Source organism: Botryllus schlosseri, chromosome 1 (genome assembly GCF_051294905.1).
Source record: "Botryllus schlosseri isolate E-star chromosome 1, Bs_hap1, whole genome shotgun sequence".
NCBI lineage: Eukaryota > Metazoa > Chordata > Ascidiacea > Stolidobranchia > Styelidae > Botryllus > Botryllus schlosseri.
This window is the reverse complement of record NC_137236.1, coordinates 26,881,730-26,903,369: the sequence shown is the minus strand read 5'-3', so window position 1 is coordinate 26,903,369 and position 21,640 is coordinate 26,881,730. Positions and strand designations below refer to the sequence as shown.

The window sequence follows — 21,640 nt, the reverse complement described above, 5'->3', positions numbered from 1 at the left end:
GAAGGGAAAACCCGATAAGCCCTTTGTGATTCGTGTGAATAAAGATAAGAGAAATAAATCGTACGATGTTTGGTGCATGTACTCTCTCGTGGCTATGATATATATACGACTGTAATACAGCGCAGATCGAGGGTAAGCAAAGTACGGCCCGCGGGCCGCATGCGGCCCGCAACACCGTTATATGCGGCCTTCGGGAGTCTAAAGAAACTTATTAAATACATAGATAAAATGTGCACTAGAAATCGAATCAATCCAGGGTCTTGAATAAACGTTTTCTTAGTATATATCACCATGATAATTCTGACGCAGTGGTTATCAAACTGGGGGATGTGCCCCACTTGGGTAGTGAAAGCATCTGAAGAGGGCGCGAAGCTGAGCTCAACTAAAAAAATGTTCGCGCTCCGCGCGATTTACTTCCAGTTCATAGTCATTGCGCTGCATTTAGTATCAATTTCATAATTAAAAATCTCTCATCTACAGTCGTAACCTTTCATGCCATCAAACTATCCATTTGGTTTGCTAGCATCCTGGTTGAGTTTTGCGATTAGACGAGAAGGGGCACGAAATCTTTCACCATCACCTAAAAAGTTTGGTAACCACTGTTCAAAGGTAAATACTTCCTATTTTATTTTTCATGTTCAGTTTCTGGCGCGACAGCCCGATATGAAGGCCCACGCAGTTTGAAAGGTTTCAACTGCTAAACATCACAGCAATCCTAAACGAGATTTACATAATTCGGATCACGAGAGTGATTTCAGATTGGCGACTCCAGTTTTAATTATTTTAGTGATGTGCTAATAAAATAAGATTCGTGCGTGTCTTAGGAAGATTCGTTCTCTATATCCGTAGGATTTGGGTATTTATATTTTATCAACACACAGTAGAAGTGTGTTAGAAGCTAACATGGTTATGATGCTGTCAGCATTCTGTGGCCTTGAACTGAACCAAAAGTGGAATTAGTAAATCTATGAACAGTAGTGCTCTTCAAAAATGACTTTTTTTCTCAAATCTTACTGGCTACTTGATAAAATTGTTAGGTTACCTAATTTAAGCCTACACACAAAATTTGGTTCAATTCCAGCCAGTAACCGCTTTGCTACAGGAGAAGTAAGTTTCTATTTATTATATAAAAATAACTGATAAAAAATTTGAAAATTTTCTGTTCACCCCATGAAAGTGTTGAGCTGTCTATAGAAACGATGCTCACCAAATTTGGTTCCATTCCAACCAGTGGAAGCGGAGTTATTGCCGTCGAAAAATTTGGATTTGAATATAATAGTATTTACGGTGACCGATTCTTCATTTATTTATTACAGTTGTGCTCACAGTAAATACTATTTTATTCAAATCCAAATTTTTCGACGGCGATAACTCTGATTCCACTAGTTGGAATTGAACCAAATTTGGTGAGCATCGTTTCTATAGACAGCCTAACACTTTCATGGGGTGAACAGAAAATTTTCAAATTTTTATCATTTATTTTTATATAATAAATAGAAACTTACTTCTCCTGTAGCAAAGCGGTTACTGGCTGGAATTGAACAAAATTTTGTGTGTAGGCTTAAATTAGGTAACCTAACAATTTTATCAAGTAGCCATACGATTTGAGAAAAAAAGTCATTTTTGAAGAGCCCTAATGAACAGATCGCTGCTCACAGATCTAAATTTCAATAAGGTTCTAGGAATCGGGAAAACCGACTGGCATCTCTATAGTTTTGACAAATTGGTTATTGAGGTTAACCAGCCTATGAAATCTCGCCACTGATTCTGACGCTGTACGATTATAACTAAGTAATGTTTGGTTTGTTTTAAATAAGCATATACATTATATCCATGTCCTCACAATATAATCAACTACTAATATGGCATTTTCGTTTATAATCCCAATTTTATATAGTGCGGCCCGCGAATGGATTCACATGTTGAAGGCGGCCCGCTGGCTCAAAAGTTTGCCCACCCCTGGCGTAGATAGATATTCAATTCAATTCAATATATGATAGAAAAGATATTACGTCGTCGTACGTTGATTCAATAAATCTACAAGTCGTGGAGACAGAAACAAAACATTCGTCCGTGTGATCTTCGAATACGTGTGCAATAGACATGCTTCGTGGTACGTCAGCCAACGAGGCAATCCACGGCGTGGATTGCCGGTCAGTCGAACGGAAAGATATACGCAACGAATGCAACAAGTAACCTTTTAGAGTCAGATTACACAAGTATAACATCTACGAACATTCGCTCTGCGTTATAGCCCGCATAGTATGGATATCACATGCTGCGTAGTCATGTGCTTACATTTACACCACTTTTCCTCGTCATCATTAAGGACTTCGACAACACTTACCAGTGAATTCAATTTGCTGTAAGCATCTGATAAGTGCCAAGCATAACCGGCTGATTCTGCCGAAGAGCATTCAATAAGTCAATTTATGAAATACAACTTGAGCCCAATAAGATCACACAAAGTGTAGAGTCATTGTTAAGCTTTATATTTGTATTCAATGATGATGGATTCTTTCTGAAACGAGCAATTCGTTCGCCACTTGCATGAGCGCCTACGGATTCTTTGCTTTCCCTCGGTGAAATCAAGGCATGCAGGATACAGCGGTTTTCTTCACAATAAAGCGGTCATGCTTTAGAAGCTTTTGTGAGGCAGCTGTTGTTTGTTCACCAAGTATTTCGTAACTCAACATACCCTGAATTAAGCCTAACTCATTATTTGACAACCAACCTACAATGCGCTTTCAGAATCACCGCCACTAGCAGACTCCTTGAACACCTTATCATCAAGCGGTTGCTGCCATGATCATTGAAGCATAGCTGATTGGCCAATCAAGAACCGTGATGATTTCGTGATGACTAGGGCGATTCTTTTTTGACATGTCAAAAAAAGTCAAAATTAGGTCAAAATTGTAGCGTTAGGTGAAAAAATGTCAAGATTGTTTAAAAAGTTGAAACTTTTTTGCAACCGGCATTTCGTTTGTATCATAGATTTTGCACTGTCGGTGAACTTATTATTTGACATTTTACAGCTTGTAGCCTACCTTATAGGCCTACCGTTGTAGACGGCCCATTGTCTACTCATTGTTAATCATAAATATTCAAACGAAACAAATAGGCTGACGTGGTGTTTGTTCAATGTGCCTCTATATCCTAACTGAAGCAAGACTGCGTGGGCATTGCATGCTTCTTATATCAAGAAGCGCATGATGAAAAATTGTGATGTAGATAGCATTTTCAAAATGAAGCAACACGGTGTGTCACCAGCAGTGTACGCACAACCTCAGTGTTGTCAGCCAAAAAGGCGAAAAGTGCTGCTGCCGAACGTTCCTTCTCCATTCTTGACAAGCTACTAAGTAAGGACAGACACTTTCTACCCGAGAATGTAGGAAAGTATCTTTCGTTGTACTACAACAAATTTTAATTATTTCTACCATAATTCGTGATGTAACTACTGGAATTCGTCATAAGGCAAGATTTTGTAGAAATACTAGTTTTTATCATGTAAAAATTTGTCAGTTTTCAAGCCAAAAAAAGTGTTTTCAGGTCAAAATACTTCGTAAGGACAGACAGTTATAACCAGAAATGAAGATATATAGTACAATTTTCACATTATGTGCGAAAACACCTAATTTGCATACGTGAGGTCAAAATTTGGTCGAAATTCAGTTTTTTTAGGTAAAAAAAGGTCAAAATTATGATTTTTAGGTCAAAATATTCCGTTTTTTAGGTCAAACAAAAAAACGCCCTAGCGATGTTTAGTCTTCTCGCCGTTCTATGGTTGGTGGTACGCCCATTTGAAAAAAAACATGACCGTGGTGTTGGAAATGTTTCAGCACATGCTTCAGCAAAGTTTATTTGCTGTTCATCGATTTTTTATAAATATTAAGATTTAGTTTACCCCCCTGGTTCTCAGATTTTTAGACACGCCCCCCCCTCTTTATGACAGTGAAATTATTCGTGCCCCCCTTATCGTCATATCACACAATGAAACCATAATCTTAGCCATCCTTACAGATAGTTTGATGGTATGGAAGGTTATGACTGTTGATGAAAGAATTCTCCAATATGAAATTCGGACGATACACAGAGCAATAAATATGAAATGGAGGTAAATTGCGCAAAGCGCGGAAATTTTTTTCACTTTACCGGAGCTTCGCGTCCGCCTTCAGATGCTTTCACGCCTCCGAAGGGGGACACGCACTCCAGTTTGGGAACCACTGATTTAGCCTATATTGTAATTCACTAAGTTTTCTGTTGCTACTGAAGTATGGGAATTAGTGCAGATATGCTGAATTACCTAGTCAACGAGGCACGCATAGAACACCGATGAAATTAGGATAAATATTTTATGTTGTGATTGTCAAGTTTCAATATCAACGTAATTGAAATTGTAATTGTAATTAGGAATTTTTTTTATCGTATTACCATTACACAAAATAGAAATGCTTCAGTTACAATTACAATTACAATTACACGAAGAAATGTCATTAATTACATTCTGATCAACTCATACTCATACCCATACTCATAGTCAATTAAATTCAGCACAACTCATACTGAGGCAGTATATAATTTAAATATTAATTTTGGTTTTCATTTCTTTCATTTCATTTATACTTCCATTTGAAGTGGGTTGAACGTGTCTTGGAAATTGTCATTTCTACTCATAATTAAGTAAAGGTTCACGTCGCTAATTATTCCATTACTTGAATAACAAATCTACTAGCCTAATTAACCACCTATGCACGTATGTAGGCCCACGTACGTGGTATGTAGAAACTATAAATTTAGCATTCATTTGTCGTCAAATTCAAGCAGAGAATGAGACATTGTTGAGCGTATGAAAAGTCAAGCCGAGGATTCGGCAACTGGTGGAGGCACAACTAGAGGCTCAGCTATGGCATTACCAGTGCAAATTAGACGGTGACAATTAGTGTTGTTGAAATTGACTTCATATGTTCGTAGAAACAGTCAGTTTCGAATAGTTGTCTGAAATTAGATTGCTCTATTATGGGGTCAACGCAACAGTTTAAGCAATCCCGCGAATGCTCTTCTACGTATTGCAAGGCAAAATGTGTCGAATGAGTTTGTTTTCGTTTAAACTGGGGTCGCATCGGATAAAGGTTGCCGACCACTGCCATACAACAACCAAACTAAACGTATATTTCTGTTAGTTGTGGGACCTAGGTAACAACATTATATTTATCATTGTAATTAGGCAACCTTTCAAGTTTGAATAATCGAGTTTAAAGTATAGAAATATTTTTGAAGGCTCGTTTCAAGTTTCAGTAATCGATATTAGAATAACCAACCAAGATTCGTGAGCCCGTGTAATCACCTTCCCCAGCAACTTGATCTCTACGCTATTATTTCTAGTAAAATGCACGACAATGTTTTACTATATTCACATTTTCCCACTAGAAGTTCTTGTATCCTATCGAATATGACTGAAACCTGAAACTGGACCGTTCTGCAGGGGCTTCTCTATCATTGATGCCCCCAAAACCCATCCTAAACTATCGGAATGATCAGAAGCAAGAGTCAGGTCGGAAAAATATTCGAAATATTTCACATTGAACAAGCGTTATAATGAGAGAAAGTATATCCGCTGAATCTTAACCTCTCGACAACGTTGGTTTATCAGCATATAGGCCATTCGGGATCCGCTATACGATCAATTTGAACATTTTTTAGGCCTCGGCGCGATTTGCACTCTCTGGTTTCGTGTTTTCAGGAACTGATCCTGCCAATGACGACATATCGAAACGATAATGTAAATAATTCGATGTCATCGGTTTTGCAATGACATACCAACAACGAATCTGAGCTACCTATAGGAGCTATGCTCACATTCTCGAGTCTGAAACGACATTTTCCTGTACCTTAGACGTCCAAGAGAACGGCAGCAGACATCCAAGATATTCCTATAGACAAAATTTGACCTCGGATCTTAGCTGTCGATTTACGTATAAATATGACCAGTTACAGGTCATTTACTGGAAAAACTACTTGACCTCTTCTTGATATATATTTTCCTACTAATGATATATATATAACTGTGTATATGGTTACATCTGAAACAAAAATCAATTTGAAACAAACATGTTTAAAATAAGGCCCTTGTTTAAAATTTGTTTTTTATTTATTGTTTGTTCTTCATGCCATGACGTCACGAATATTCAATTGTAGCGTCATAGTGGTTTGACATTGACATAACGTTTTTGAAAAGGTAATTAGTGATTAGATGTTTCTTCCAGGTGCTTCTTCATCTAATTATTGGCCTTGGGTCCGTTCGCATTGGCAATCAACACCAGACGAACATAACGCACAGCATCGTCTACACAGCATTCTCTGTACGCTTAACGGTATTGCTGTGCGGTGGTAAGTAGCATCACGAATAGTTTGTGGTTAACTGCTTCGGATTTCATACTCAGATATAACTATATTCATATTTATCCTCTAGTTTACCCTATTACTTTCAACAAGTATAGGCTCCCTATTAAACTTGAGCTTTTGGTAGCTGCATTACCAACGATATGAGGAGAAGAGTGGATAACACCGCTGAGGAAGCTTCAGACGAAGACCACAGTGATGAAGATTCTAATGGTGAGTGATGGTTGAATGCTCGGGCTTGTTTCGGATGTCGGCCTAAAGAGTTTCATTCTTAGCGATTTGGCTTGCGGAACTGAGTACAAACTAAGTTCAAAAATTAATTTCAAAGTGTAATTGGACACTATTTGGCATTTTCCAGTCACGCATGCTTACCTGCAAAAGTATATTGTATGGCCATGCCATTGAATTTACCGTCAATAAGCATCATTCGCTGACTACATGTAGTGTGTTTCTTTCTTGATGCCGTGTCATTGCGGCTCAAGCTCACAGTAGACAGTCACTGAATATTCGCAAACGGAAATATGGATATTTCGAGTAAACTTTTGTAACAAAGCAAGTAAAATTTTTGAGATTGTCCAGGTACATATTCTGTGAGTGTTGATTTTTATGCTGCCAGCGCTATGCATAGAATTGCCCGCAGTTGAAATGCAAAAAATTCAACCAAAGATGTTGTTACGAAATGAAAATTGTCATATATGACAAAGGATCACAGTGCAGAACCTACCAAGGTTCGTTTGTGAACGAGAACCTCCAAATTGCTGAGGTTCACACACAGAACGAGACCGCGAACCCCGCGTTCACACCATCCCTATTTGTGGGTCATTCGTGGACTTCGAATGCCTCAAAGAGGATACCAGTTTCAGAAACACTGCAGTGAAATCAGTAATGTATCGTCAACATTACGGCTGAACAACAACAGTAGTATAGAGGATTTCATTGATAGGTCTCTGATTTCGTTGATAGGTCTCGCCACAACGGTAACAGTTATAAATGAGACAACGCGCTTTGCAACTAATACTGGTGAGCACATGTGTTATCCGCTGTTTTACCGCATAAGTTACGTCAGGCCCGGTTGCCAAACGTATATAGTTTACCACTGCTCAAAATATTCGTTCTACAGAGATTCCCGATTTTCTGTCGAATTTCAAAGTGCTCATATATCGTGTTATTTAGTATGCATGGATCATTACCTAAACTGTTATCGGGAAGAAATTTAAACGTATTGCCTGAAAATGTCACAAGTTTGATTTATACCCGTTTTTGATTGTGTGTAAAATTTTGATCAGGACACGAAATGCGTAGCCATATTTTATTACCGATACAGAAAGGATTCGATCCCCCCGAATCGTCGATGAGAGAAGAGAGTTGAGACAGAACCCTGGTCACTCTGCCACATTCTTGGAGCAAAGGATATATCCTCGCTTCTTTTACGGTGAGATGCATACAACATAAAAATCATATTCAATGACATGAATCGCAGCTAAATATTCTTGACAAAATTAAGTCGCAGCTTCCTCTTTTATAATATGATATTGATTGGTATTTTTCTCCTAATATTCATCCTGCTGTCAGTGGCGTCTAAAATTATCTGCATATAGTAGGCTACCTCATATCTCTAAACATTAAAACTTGGAGCCACGATTCTGGCATAATCACCTTATTTAATTAAATATGTTCTTTATATTGAAATTTAGGTGGTGAAGATATAAGTAGGAGATATTGTGAAGTATTGAATATAACATCATTTCTCTGCCACCTCTACTTTTATACCGAGCGAGATAGTGTAATGGGTGTGCGTCCGGCTTTTCGATCGGTGGCCGCGGGTTCGATCCCCGGCCAGGTCAGACCAAAGACTCGAAAACTGGTATCCGCGGCTATCCTGCTATAGGCACTCAGCAATCACGGATAGCATGAGAGAGAAAAAAACGGGGGTGCAGACTAGATGACCTTGCTACAAAGGCCGTATCGCATCTCCGTCGTCAAGGCATCTCGATGGTGCAGGCGGAAAAGAATACCATCTCTCTCTCTCTCTCTCTGTCCGACACACAAGGGCATGAACGTTTGTTACCTACAAATGATAGATTTTGAGTTATATTCAAAACACTTTGTTGAAATGCTGCAACAGTTTATAAGGTATAGTGTATAAGGGCACCGTCTCATCTCACGCTGTGTAACATAATCCTGGCTACGCCTGATAAGTATATAAATTTGCTCTTTATAAGATATAACGCTTGTAGTATAGGCCAGTTTTTCTCAACCTCTTTGATCTTGCGTACCGGTATGAAACATCAACTGTGCGGACCGGCAAATTTACGGCAAAAGTATTCAATCTATCAGTACATATTCGAAATTATTTATTACTGCTCTTTCATTAAACATGTTTTAAGCTGCTATATTGAAGTTTAAACCTCCCAACTTCAGAGTTTGATCATTTGGTCTCCCTTGAAATAAATCCGAGTTAGCTGTTCTCTTGCCTCCATATTGTACTACTAATTATCGCTAAATTGTACCATCATAATGTAACGAACTTTGTTTAAACATCTTTTTAAGCTTTCACGTTAACGGCTCGTGATAGGCTCATTTTAAACAGTTTTGTACAACACTTGCAGCATTCTGTCGTACGCTAATTCAAAGACACACTATGAACTCCACGTTAAGACGCCACGCAGAACAATATGATTCAATGTTTAAATTGTGATGTTTGGTGTTTTAATGCACAAACGTCAAATTTCTTGCCTTTTGGAATTGAGATATAAAAGTCTAGTAGGCCTATATCTTGCAACGACTTGCTGCTGAGAACCACTGTAGTAGGAAGTTGTGAAGGAAGGTAGGCAACGCTGTCACTCAAGTATAGTATAGTACAGTGGTTCCCAACGTGGGCGATATCGCCCCCCAGGTGGCGATTTGGTGGTCTAGGGGGGCGAAAATAACGAAGGGACGATAGGTGGGCGAAAACTGACGAAAGGGGCGATAGGGGGGCGATGGCGCGTTGAAACAGCTATATTGGAGTCAGGACCGTAACTGCCGCACTCAAACCCTTCAATTGGGGGTGGCGGCCCGAACTCGAAGATGGCCCAAAATTATTTCGTGAATTAACATAAATTATGCAGTAATTTTTCAGAAATTCATGCAACTTCTTTACAAATTTTTCGCGCTGTGCGCGAATTCGTATTTTAATAGATCTTTATTTGGGGTACCCGTCACTCGATAAAAATACGCATGATTCATGGAAGTGGAAGACTTCAGCGTCGGATATTACTGCGCCGCGACGCACCAAGACATATGAAGTTAGAGGCCATGTAACATGCGACTCCAAGAAATGTGCCGTCAGCAGCGAGAAGACCCTGACCGAAAATGAATGTCCTTATGCTGACCGAAAACTTCGATATATATACATATATGTTTAATTGTCGATAGGCGCCTAAATGCCTGGCGTCGAATAATCCTGTCCTGGCGACCTTAACCCTACAGGACAAATGCCATCCCGCAAGGAAAAAATTACTTGCCAGCAAAGAAATACCAATTTGAAATCATCAAGTATTATTTAGGGGTCCTATACTAGGGTTACCATATTTTTGTAACACAAATTCTGGACGCTCTTTAGCGCCTCCCAGCGGATTTCAAAATGAGGCATGAGCATATTGTCGATCAATATGACGTCACACCAGCAAAGCTTTGTCTATCGACTAAAGTTGGTCACAATCCGGTTGAGGAGTATATGTGGTTGTGTGTAACTTGTAACCAGGGCCGAAGTCACATTTTTCAGCCCACTCCCGCCCAAGCAAACCCTGATCTTGGGCCCACCGTAGGGTATAATCGATGTAATTTCTGGGTGCATACCATGTGCATCTAGTTTCTATATGCATATGGTCGTGAAATTATTTGAATGAATATTGGTTTTTCCCTATTTACTCTATAATTTGATCCTCTCTTCGCCCACATGATCAGAGTTAGCGGTATAGAGCTGGTGGAGAATGATGACTTCAAAAATGCAAGGACCGTGATTGTACATCGTGTAGATCGTCGTGATCATGTCACACCGATAGGATTATTTATCAGCCTAATGCCGGTGCGCACCACACCACTGACCTATATTAATATTTCTTTATTCACAGTAAAACTGGTAGATACACACATAACCCGGGGAGCAACATACAACCGTGGTGCTTATAGCCCGATTAGGGCTTTGTGCTCCACTACATCACATTTTATCACACAGGTCAATGCATTTCTTCATGTTCAATCGCCCGTGCGCTCTTTCAGCAGTCTCTGTATCTTTAAGGCTTTCATCGGTTCTTTATCGTCGACTTATTGCTCGACCCACTGTCATATCTGAGCTTTTTAATTCACCGCAATGGCGGTGAGGTCGGCGATGAGGAGCCCGTATAACCTCTAACACATAGAAGTTAGTCCGAACCGGGATTCGAACCACTGCCATTGGTGTCGTGGCGCTGGTGCTTAACCAACTACCCCCCTCGCTTCCCACTTACCTATACAATCACCGCATATCCAGTGATTTCCAACTTTTTATGGTCATGAATCCATTTGCAATTTGAAAATGTTCCGTGGCCCAGCTCAAAAATTTGATAACTTGATTACAAATTAAAGGGTGGCACATTTGCCCAGCTTACTACGGCCTATTTTGGAAGCTGTTAAGGTTCAACATCTTGCCGAACCCCAGAATAAAGGCAAACTCCCCTAGATTTAGAACCACTATTTTTGAATAAAGCATCCAAACGGCCTAAACCGACTCAATTAATTTACCGTTATCTTGAAACTGCGATTACAATTAAACTTATTTCTGTAAATGAATGCTATTTTGCGAGGGTGGTTGTCCCCATATTAAACGCAATATGTGTTATACTAAATCGCGCGCAGCGCGAAGAAAAATTTCATGTTGCGCAAATCTTCTCAAAAATAATATCGTTTATGTTGATTCAGGAAAGAATTATGAACTTACTTCAAGTCTTCAAAATTCCGGACATTTAGGCATATTTTGGAAATTCCTCCCGGACGCAGTTTTAACAATGAAATTCCGGACATGTCCGATAAATTCCGGACGTATGACAACCCTATCCTATACCTTTTCCAACATACCACACTCGGCTCTACCGGTAAGTCTCATTACGTGAGCAGAAAGAGGATAAAAAAATAGATAGCAATATATATGCAATTCCCGACCACATTGACCGATTCAAACATGAATTATATAAACTTTTCGCGCGTTTAGGCGAGATACGATGACTCACCAAACAGTACATGAAATAGGGTATAGCTGATATGTAGCGACGAAAAGCCCACTAGCTAAGGAGGTCTGGGGTTTGGCTTATCACCCTATGGGACCAAAGACTTACGTTTTTATTTGGGGGGGCTGACGAGGGCTGTTATGGTCCTGATTGGTGTCAAGTCGGAGAAATGACCTTTTATTTAGTCAACTCACGAATATTTAGCTGTGGAAGTGAAATTTCGAGGTCGAGCCGAAAAGTTGACCTTTTTTAATTAGTCAACTCGTCGGCGATCCCAGTTTGTATGCCCATTTTTCGGTGCCCAATATTTCGGGGATGATGATCCATGTGGAGCTTCAAAAGGGGGCGATGAGTCGAAAAAGGTTGGGAACCACTGGTATAGTAGTCGGAGTAACGCCGTAAATTTTACTTAAATCCATGTAAAGTAGCAATTCTCAAGCATTCAAAATTGCTTCAGGTAGAAGTACAAAATGAATAGACAGAAAATAAGCAAGTAGTCCAAGACTGTTTTCCACTATTCAAAAAGCTATGAATTGAAAGCAGTAGCTGTCCTAGATAACTTGACGCTGTCTGAAACCGAACCACGGACTAGAGTGCAGTCAGTTAAATCGACTTTGAGGAGCCCGAATAAGTCGAATTAGGCCTACTTCATTACTGACCACCTTTGGTACATATATGCAGCTAAATATTCCTATTCTCAGTCGACTGCGTTTCGGAAACATGAGAATCTTTTCTCAGGTTTTCCCATGATGCATTGCGGCGTCTTTCTGATCTTGTTTATGACATTATTTTGGATTTCGATGGGCCGCTACCTATGTCGAGAAGGAACCGCGGGCCAAGCAAGAGAGGACGGGGCACACTCCACCCGTCATTGCGACTACTTCGTATATATGATAGCCTCTGTAATGTACCTTGTCATATTCGTTGTCATTAAGTGCTTAGTGTATTTTGTCAATAACGATGATGATGAATAAACGTTATTTACTGTACTATATTAAGACCACTCTAAATTGCATCAGGCTTGTATACACTGTGACTAGGGCTACCAGTTTTTGGAAGTCTGAAAAGAGGACACTTTTTCAAAATTTTCAGACTTACAATACCTGGGAAATTTTTTTTTTTAATGTGAATTTTTCCCACTTCGTTGTTGGTTGACTAAAAACAGAAAATAGGTCAACTTTCCCGCTCAACTCCAGAAATACATATTTTTCTTCACATTGTCCGTTCGTTGACTATAAAAAAGGTCAACTTTCCGGCTCATCTCTCGAAATAGCCGCTGCAACGTTACTTCAGCGCTGATTTACTGTAGCTCAGTCGAATGTTAACCCTATATTTAACCGAACGTCTCAAAAAGAGGACAAATCCTCATAAAAGAAGAGAGAGAGAGAGAGAGAGATATTTATTGATTTGTCCAACCGTAAAGAAAACATCATTGGCACATGCAACAACAATAAATGAACTTACGGTATAGGACAGGGTGTGACCGATATGACTCTGGGTAGGGTCAACTAGTCTGATCACACCCTGCATTAACAAATACAGATATTGTGTTATAAATTTGGATGCATTGGTTGGGATCAATCAATTCAGCTCAGCATGAAAATAAAATACTAAAGAAACTACAAATTTGGTGGGAGACAAGCGGATCATTGGTAATGGGTGATGAGGTGACTGAATAATTCCTTTTTGAAGGAGTGGTATGGGAGGTCCCGTATTGAAGAGGGTATAGCATTCCATATGACAGGACCGGCATAGTCGATCGATTTCTTTGTGAGGTTACTGGTGGGTCGATGAAAATAGATGTTGCCCTGGGAAGAAAATCTGGTATTGTGTGAGTGAACAGTTTGAGCAAGGACGAAGAAATCATTGAACACAGGAGGCAATTCATTTGAAAAATATTGATGCATAAATTTAGCTACTTCAAGTGTAAAAATATCGCCAAATTATAGAATATTGTATTTGCGGTAGTACTGGGATAATCTTGTTCGATGGGGCAAGCCAGCCATCAAACGCATGGCTCGGTTTTGCAGGGTACGAATTTTAGAACAATGTGAAGTACAAGCATTCCCCCATACAATTATGCCATACTGTACATACGAGTAAAAAAGCGAAAAGTAAATTGTCCTAAGCACAGATCTAGGAACTATGTGCTTGAGTTTTGTCATTACACCTACACATCTAGAAAGCTGTGTTATGGTATGAGCAATATGCGGTTTCCATGACAATTTAGAGTCAATGATGATTCCAAGATATTTTGCTGAGTCACACAGTGAGATACAGTTATTATTTAGATTCACAGTAAGGTTATCAGAAGCAGTATTAAAGAGCATCATCACAGTTTTATCGGTATTTAAACTTAATTTGTTAGCAGCAAGCCATTGAGAGACTTTTGTAAGTTCACTCTGCACAGAACTTTCTAGGTTGCTTATAGTATCGGATGAAAGAAAAAGATGGGTATCATCGGCAAACAGTGGAGTATAAAAGGAGGAACAGTTGATAATATCATTGATGTAGATCAAAAATAGGGTCGGTCCTAAAACTGAGCCCTGAGGCACTCCACACTCTACATCCATTTCTACCGATTTTGACAGACCCAATTTCACAAACTGCTTACGGTTTGCAAGGTAGTTCGTGAGCAGGGACTTGGCAATCCCTCTAATTCCATAATGCTCTAGTTTTCGTATCAGTATCTCGTGGTTCACAGTATCAAAGGCTTTCCGAAGATCAATAAAGATACTACAGCCAACTCTTTTATCTTTAATAATTTTGTAGTAATTTGTCACAATTGATAGGGTGGCATGGTTATTGTTATGACCCGATATAAAGCCAAATTGGGATGGGGTGAATACCGATTGCAATTCAAAAAATTTCTTGAGCCTATAATCTAGCAATTTCTCATATAGAGTGGAAAGGTTTGACAGAATAGATATAGGACGGTAATTAGACATTGAGTTTTTGCAGCCTTTTTTATGAACTGGAATAACCCAGGGTTGTAATGACTCGAGTCATGACTCGACTCGAGTCAGACTCGAGTCACGATTTTTTTATGACTCGACTTGACTCGAGTCATTTTCTTGAAATGGGAAAATGACTCGACTCGACTCGAGACAATATTTGGATTGACTCGACTTGTACTCGAGTCAGTACGCATGACTCGACCCAAGTCACTGACTCGGCTTATTTTATATGACTTGAAGATGAAGAAATTTGCGAATCATAATGGCTAGATCAACGCATCCGACGAATTCTGCCGACATCGCTATTTGTCACCACTGCTTTCGTTGCACTTGTCTCATATATCAGATATGCCGCCGTAAAAACAACAGAAAATGATACATAGTAGCAATGCATTGTACAAAATCGTCCAGTGATGAAGAGGTAATAGATCCTCCGCAATTAAAGTACTCAAGACTTTTCTATTATACAAGCAAACAATTGAATCAAAGTTCAATTAGAGCCAATGAAATGACTCAGATGGTGAAGAGACTGATAAACTCATGTGTAGATTTGAAATCGATGATTCTTTGCATTTTTGGGCGACTAGAAAGAATGAGTATTCAATGCTCTTCAGTGTGGTTCAAAAATGCTTGTCAATTCCTGCATCTAGTGCACTAGTGTAACGTGTATTCAGTAGATGTGGATTCCTTCTACGGCCATGCCGCTTTAACATATTTGAGGATCTCCTTTCCACATTAGTATTTTTGAGGTGTAACTCATTGATTTGATCTGCTGTATGTGAAAACACACAATGCCCTTCGTCCATTTGACGTTTTGTTAAGTATGTGCATTGTGCACGTGAGTAATAATGAATGGCTAATGTTGTGTGATGTTTGTACAATATGGCTGTTCTAAAATAACTTCTTTTTTATTTTACTGGGTGGTTACATGATAAAATTGTTATGTTGCATAAAAGGAACACTGAATCTGGCTTAATTTGAAAAAAGTGGAATCAATGATCTGAGAGGAGAATATTCTGGATTTGAAAATAAATGGAGTGTTTTAGTGAGAAATTCTTTCATATAATATAATTACATAGCAGTAAGCCGACTATTTTTTCATATCCAAAACATTCTACTCTAATAACTTCACTTTTTCTAGTTGGAATTGAGTCAAATTTGCTATGAATCATATTTTTACACAATGTAACAATATCATGAGATAGCCGGTAAAATTCGAAAATCTCTATTTGTAATTAGTCTAAAATTTTCTTTCATAGCATTGCTTTCTACTGGTTGGAATTGAGCCAAATTTGATTTTTAGGCAATCTAGCAATTTTAAGAAGTAGCAAGAAAATTTGAAAAAATGTTTTGGAACAGCCCCATTGTACAATTATTTCTCCAATGCTGTCACTGCGATGTAGTCGGTAATGCATTTGGGAAAACCTTTAGTATAATCAAAAGGTATCTGTTCTGTTGTCACTGCACAATGCACATAGTTGCATGCACGCTTTTACAGCATGCTGGTCTGTTGTAAATACCTCTACAAACATGCATCTATTGATTCTCCATCAACTAGTATCTTGACGTGAATTGGTTGGTTCTCTATCAGATAGTATGTAGACGTGAATTCGTTGGTTCTCTATCAGCTATTCGTGAGCTATCGTCGATGTGTTCATAATAAAAACTGAATGCTTGTATTGGTGATGTATCAGACTGACAAGAGAGATATTTGATTTTAAGTTCTAAGATTAGTAAAGTTATCTTTAGCATCGGTAAATGAGGCCAGGACCTGTCCGTTATCTGCCGAAATAAACACGTGCCAAGACTCTGATAGGGACAAAATGAGCATGTTTCGCAAACAGGGAATTCGATATCACCCAAGCAGGATTGAAAACATGAGTTGAACATGACTTCAATACTGTGACTTGGACTCGACTCGAGTCATAACACCATGACTCGGACTTGACCCTTTAAACCAGGGGTGGGCAAACTACGGCCCGCGGGCCGCATGCGGCCCACAACACCTTTCTGTGCGGCCCGCGAGAGTCTAAAGAAACTTATTAAAAATATTGATAATATGCGTACTAAAAATCGAATTAATTCAGGGACCTGATTAAACTTTTTTTAGTATATTTCACCGTGATAATTCTAAGGCATTGGTTCTCAACTAGGGTTAGTTCGGATATCAATAATTTTCACTATCCGGATAACGGATATATCCGTATATTTGGAATTTAGCTAACCGGTTAACCGGGTAGTGAATCCTAAGTGAGATAATCGATTTCACGAGGTCTGCATGAAAAATGGATCGCAAAATCATTACACAGTAGGGATGGTGTGAACCTCTGAAAGGTTCAGGTTCGTGTGAACGTGAACCTTTTTGAAAGGTTCTGTGTGAACACGAACGTGAACCTCATGACGTCACGTGACTTCATATTGCTAATTTACACCCCATGTTTCAATCAGGTGATTGCCTATATTAATCTAGTGTACACGATACCGATCGACGACTCAGGGCCACATAATAGCTCAGTACTTAAGTACATATTGACGTTTGAAACGTCGCCAAATGTATCAACTGGGGCAATCAAATGATAAAATAATCCCATAAAATCAGTATCTTGCGTCGCTTTGCCAACAATTTCGACCTGATCGGACAATGTATTCGGCGTCTGAGTATTGCCACATGGATATTGAGCAGAGTGTAAATGGGTTTCTATACTTGTCACCGATTAACAAGTTATACATCAGTACAGCCAACACCCCAGTCTCACGGATTTGGTTTTTATGATACAGTATACGTGTGTAGTCAAGATTGACCCCGTACGCCTGCTAGATTTTTACATCAGAAGACGATATCAATCTCATTGATTGGTTGAATAAGGATCATTTGCTGACAAAATACAGTGTATATTTGGGGAAGCGAGTGGCGCAGTTGGTTAAACACTGTAGTCACGACATCGATGGTTGATGGATCGAGTCTCGGCTCTGCCATGTTTCTATGTGTCGGAGGTTTATCTGGGCTCCTCATCGCCGATCCCGCTGTAATACAGCGCATTGAAAAGCCCAGACAAAGAGAGAGCCGAACTCGTGAAAGGAGGCAGCAAATGAGCCGAAAAAGGACTGAAGTCCATGAAGACATGACATTATGCGTTTATGAAATTTACTGTGTGGGCGCAAATAACCACGAGTTGCAAGCGCCAATTATATGAGTTAATAAACAACAACAACAACAACAACAACAGTGTATATTTCGCTCTTGATGTCATGTGAGTGCGGGTCAAGCTCACAGCACAGAGACACTAGCCTAAATGTGCACAAACGGAAGGCTGGATATTTCGAGCAAACTTTTGTAACAATACAAGTAAATTTTTGAGATTGTCAAGGGCATGCTCGTTTAGTGTTGAATGTTTATGCTGCCAGCATAGAGTGGCCCGCAGTTGAAAGTCAATAAATTTGAACCGAAGATGTCATAGTGAAGTGTGAAAATTGCAATATATGAAAAAGGTTCACAGTGCAGAACCTACCAAGGTTCTGTTGTGAACGCGAACCTCAAATTTTCCGAGGTTCACACACAGAACACGAACGTGAACCTCACGTTCACACCATCCCTATTACACAGTGTAATTGCAGCTCCCTCCTTATAGAGCACACCACATCAGTAGTGGCATCCTGTAGCTGGGACCGGAGTTTTGTAACAAATAGTCCACACGTATTAAATGCTCTTTATGCTTCCACAAAATGGGCTGAATTATAGTAAGCAAGGCTGAATATAGTAAGCAGCGCTTCCTTTTTGCCCATTCTTCTGTTTAGGTGTCCAGTACTGGAAGGACGAGTATAGCTGATACCGGAATTGGGGCCGACATGATAGCTCGCTCTAATTCCTCAATGAGAAATTCACATGATCAGGCCCGTAGCCAGCCGAAAAATAATGGGGGTCTTTTAAATAAAACGAGGTGGTTTCGATTTTATTTCGAATTTAATATCAGCGGAAATCAATTACGCTTGCACGCACGAACGAAGATGTTTCCAGAATGCGAACATTCGATGTCATTCGGTTTCGCAAAGTCACTCATTAATCACAATCGCTGATCATAATAATCTCAGCGGCATATTGTCTTCAAGCCACCAAGAGATAGGAGCCAACGCATGCCAGGCCCGAGACTATGGTTACGCCAGCGATGATATCGTTCGTACCATGCCTATTGCAGGTGCGATTGTGCAGGCCAGCGATAATATCGTGAGCACCAAGCCAATGCAGATGCGATTATGTAGGCCAGTGATGGCATAATATCCACAGAGCCTATTGCAGATGTGATTCTGCCAGCGGAACTATAGGCTTGTCGAAGACTCGAAAAATCAGGCCAGCAACGATTGCCGAGTTCGCTGCAATCAATGACCTAATTTGGCGATCTTCTCAGCGGGAGATTGCGTCGCGTTACACAGTGCATTGACGTATCCAGCTAATTGGCGACACGCTTCTCGCTAATTGGCCGCGCGAAACACTGATAATACCACTTATTGAAGCTTCCTAAAAGTTTAAAACACATTATTACCGATACTTTTTTATCCGGTTAACCGGTAGATTTATATCCGGATATCGGATAATAAAAAAGCCTGCGGTTAACCGGTTAACCGTTATCCGGATAATCCAACCCTATTCTCAACCTGTGGGACGCGTGCCCATTGGGGTCGTGAAAGCATTTGAAGGGGATCGCGAAGCTGAGCTCAACCGAAAAATTTTTTCGCGCTCCGCGCGAATTGCTTCCGATTCATAATTATTGCTCTGTGTTTAGTATGAATTTCATATTTAAAAATCTCTCATCAATAGTCGTAACCTCCCATGCCGCCAAACTATACATTAGATTTGCTATAGCATCCTCATGGCATTTGGTGATATGACGATAAGAGGTCGCGAAATCTTTCGCCATCATAAGGAGGGGCGCATGTCTTAAAAAGTTCGAGAACCGCTTTTCTAAGGTAAAGACTTCCTATGTTATATTTCTTGTTTAATTTCTGGCGCGACAGCCCGATCTCAAGGCCCACGCAGTTTGAAAGGTTTCAACTGCTAAACATCACAGAAATCCTAAACGAGATAGACGTTATTCGGATCACGAGTGTGATTTCAGATTGGCCACTCCAGTTTCAATTATTTTAGTGGTGTGCTTATAAAAAACGATTTGCGCGTGTCTTAAATAGATTCGTTCTCTGTATGCGTAGAATTAGGGTATTTATATTTTATCTACACATATGGTAGAAGCGTGTTTGAAGCTAACATGGTTATGATGCTGTCAGCATTGTGTGTCCTGGAACTGAACCAAAAGTGGAATCAGTAAATCTATGACCAGATCACTGCTGACAGATTTAAATTTCAACCTGTTTGAAAAATCGGGACAACAGACTTTCATCTCTATAGTTTTGACAGATTGGTTATTGAGGTCGACCAGCCTATTAAATCTCACCATTGTTTCTGGCACGTGTACGATATCATCATAGCAATGTTTGGTTTGTTTTAAATAAGCATATATATTATCTCCATGTCCTCATTACATAATCAAATACCAGCAATACTGCGTTTTGGTTTATAATCCCAATTTTATAAGTGCGGCCCGCGAATGGATTCAGATGTTGAATGCGGCCCGCGAGCTCAAAAGTTTGCCCACCCCTGCTTTAAACGGTGACTTGGACTCGGACTCGAGTCTGTGATGAATTGAAAATGACTCGACTCGACTCGAGTCAAACCACAAAAGTATGATTGACTCGTGACTCGGAACCATGTGACTTGGTTACAACCCTGGAATAACCCTGGCAGTTTTTAGAGCACTAGGAAAAGTACCCAAGTTCATGGAGCCATTGAACAACGTACAAATTGTATCTCCTATAATATTAAATACTAGTTTTATGAAGTAGATTGGTATTGAGTCAGGTCCTACTGCTTTTGTGTCCTTCATTCCAGATAATGCTACCTCTCCTACGTCGGTCGGCTCCATAAAGATGGAGTTCATGGAGCGAGGCTTCATGAATGATAGGATATCATGCGGGCTTTGAGGTATAGAAGATGCTAGCTCTGGACCAATCTGGCAAAAGTGATGGTTGAACTTTTCTGCTACAACATCAGGATCTTTGATGACCGTATTGCCACATGCTATTTCAATGTTCTGCAATTGTGTTTCGTTTTTGTTATTGGAAGCGTTCACAATTTCACGAATGGTTCTCCAGGTTTGCTTTTGATCCTTGAAACTCTGCTCAAACCGGTTCATGTAGAATGCTCTTTTGGCCTTTTCTTTCATTTTTGTTACCTTGTTGGCATATCGTTTGAAGATCTTTTTCTCATCTTCAGTTCCGTTAATATATTATCTTTTAAGCATCCAATCTCTTGTTTTGATGGCTGCCAGAATTTCTCGACTGATCCAGGGCTTAGATTTTAGGCGTCGTGCGTTACGATTGACTTTGCGGATAGGAAAGTATGGTAACTCTAATATATATACTCTCCAGTATATGCAAATAAACTCATATTCACTGACCGCGCACAGATTCCACAAGTTTGGACAGGACACGCCATATCTGGGCGTTTGTTTTAATATCTCCCAACACAGGGTCACCATATTTAGAGATCAGTAAAGAAATACACTTTACCAATTTACTAAAGCAGACGTGGTGATTTTTGAAATTTATACAACGAATTTTACTGAAAAAAAAACAGTGATTTCTCCAACTCTACTCCCAAAATACAGGTCTTCCGTCATTTCCATTCGGATTTTGGGTAGTTCTTCGTCATTTTAGGTATCTTAGGATAAGGAGGATATTTGGGTGATGGGAAGACATTTCTTGAAAAATACATTTATTTGCCTATCAGCAAAGTCCATGCAGCATAGTTTCCAGCATGGTATGGATATCATATGCAGCATAGTCTGTGCTTACATTTCCACCACTTTTCTGCGTCATCATTACGTACTTCGACAACACTCAACAGTGAATTCAATTTGGTGTAAGCATCTGATAAGTGCCAAGCATGACCGGCTGATTCTGCCGATACCTAGAGCATTCAAAACTTCA

The 21,640-nt window shown here is 39.7% G+C and overlaps 1 protein-coding gene across 2 annotated transcripts in view; it reads left to right on the top strand.

Moving 5' to 3' along the window:
- Positions 1-6,481: 6,481 nt before the first annotated feature.
- Positions 6,482-21,640, top strand: part of LOC145438882 (uncharacterized) — a 48,583-nt gene continuing 33,424 nt past the window's right edge. The window contains exons 1-3 of one of the 2 annotated variants that reach the window (XM_080316274.1): positions 6,482-6,612; positions 7,724-7,831; positions 12,384-12,634. In XM_080316274.1, the coding sequence (XP_080172400.1) occupies positions 6,543-6,612; positions 7,724-7,831; positions 12,384-12,619 (414 nt within the window). In that variant the 5' untranslated portion in view covers positions 6,482-6,542 and the 3' untranslated portion in view covers positions 12,620-12,634. Of the gene's footprint in view, positions 6,613-7,723; positions 7,832-12,383; positions 12,635-21,640 lie in introns of those variants that run through there. The other variant, XM_080316268.1, reaches the window with a different exon arrangement.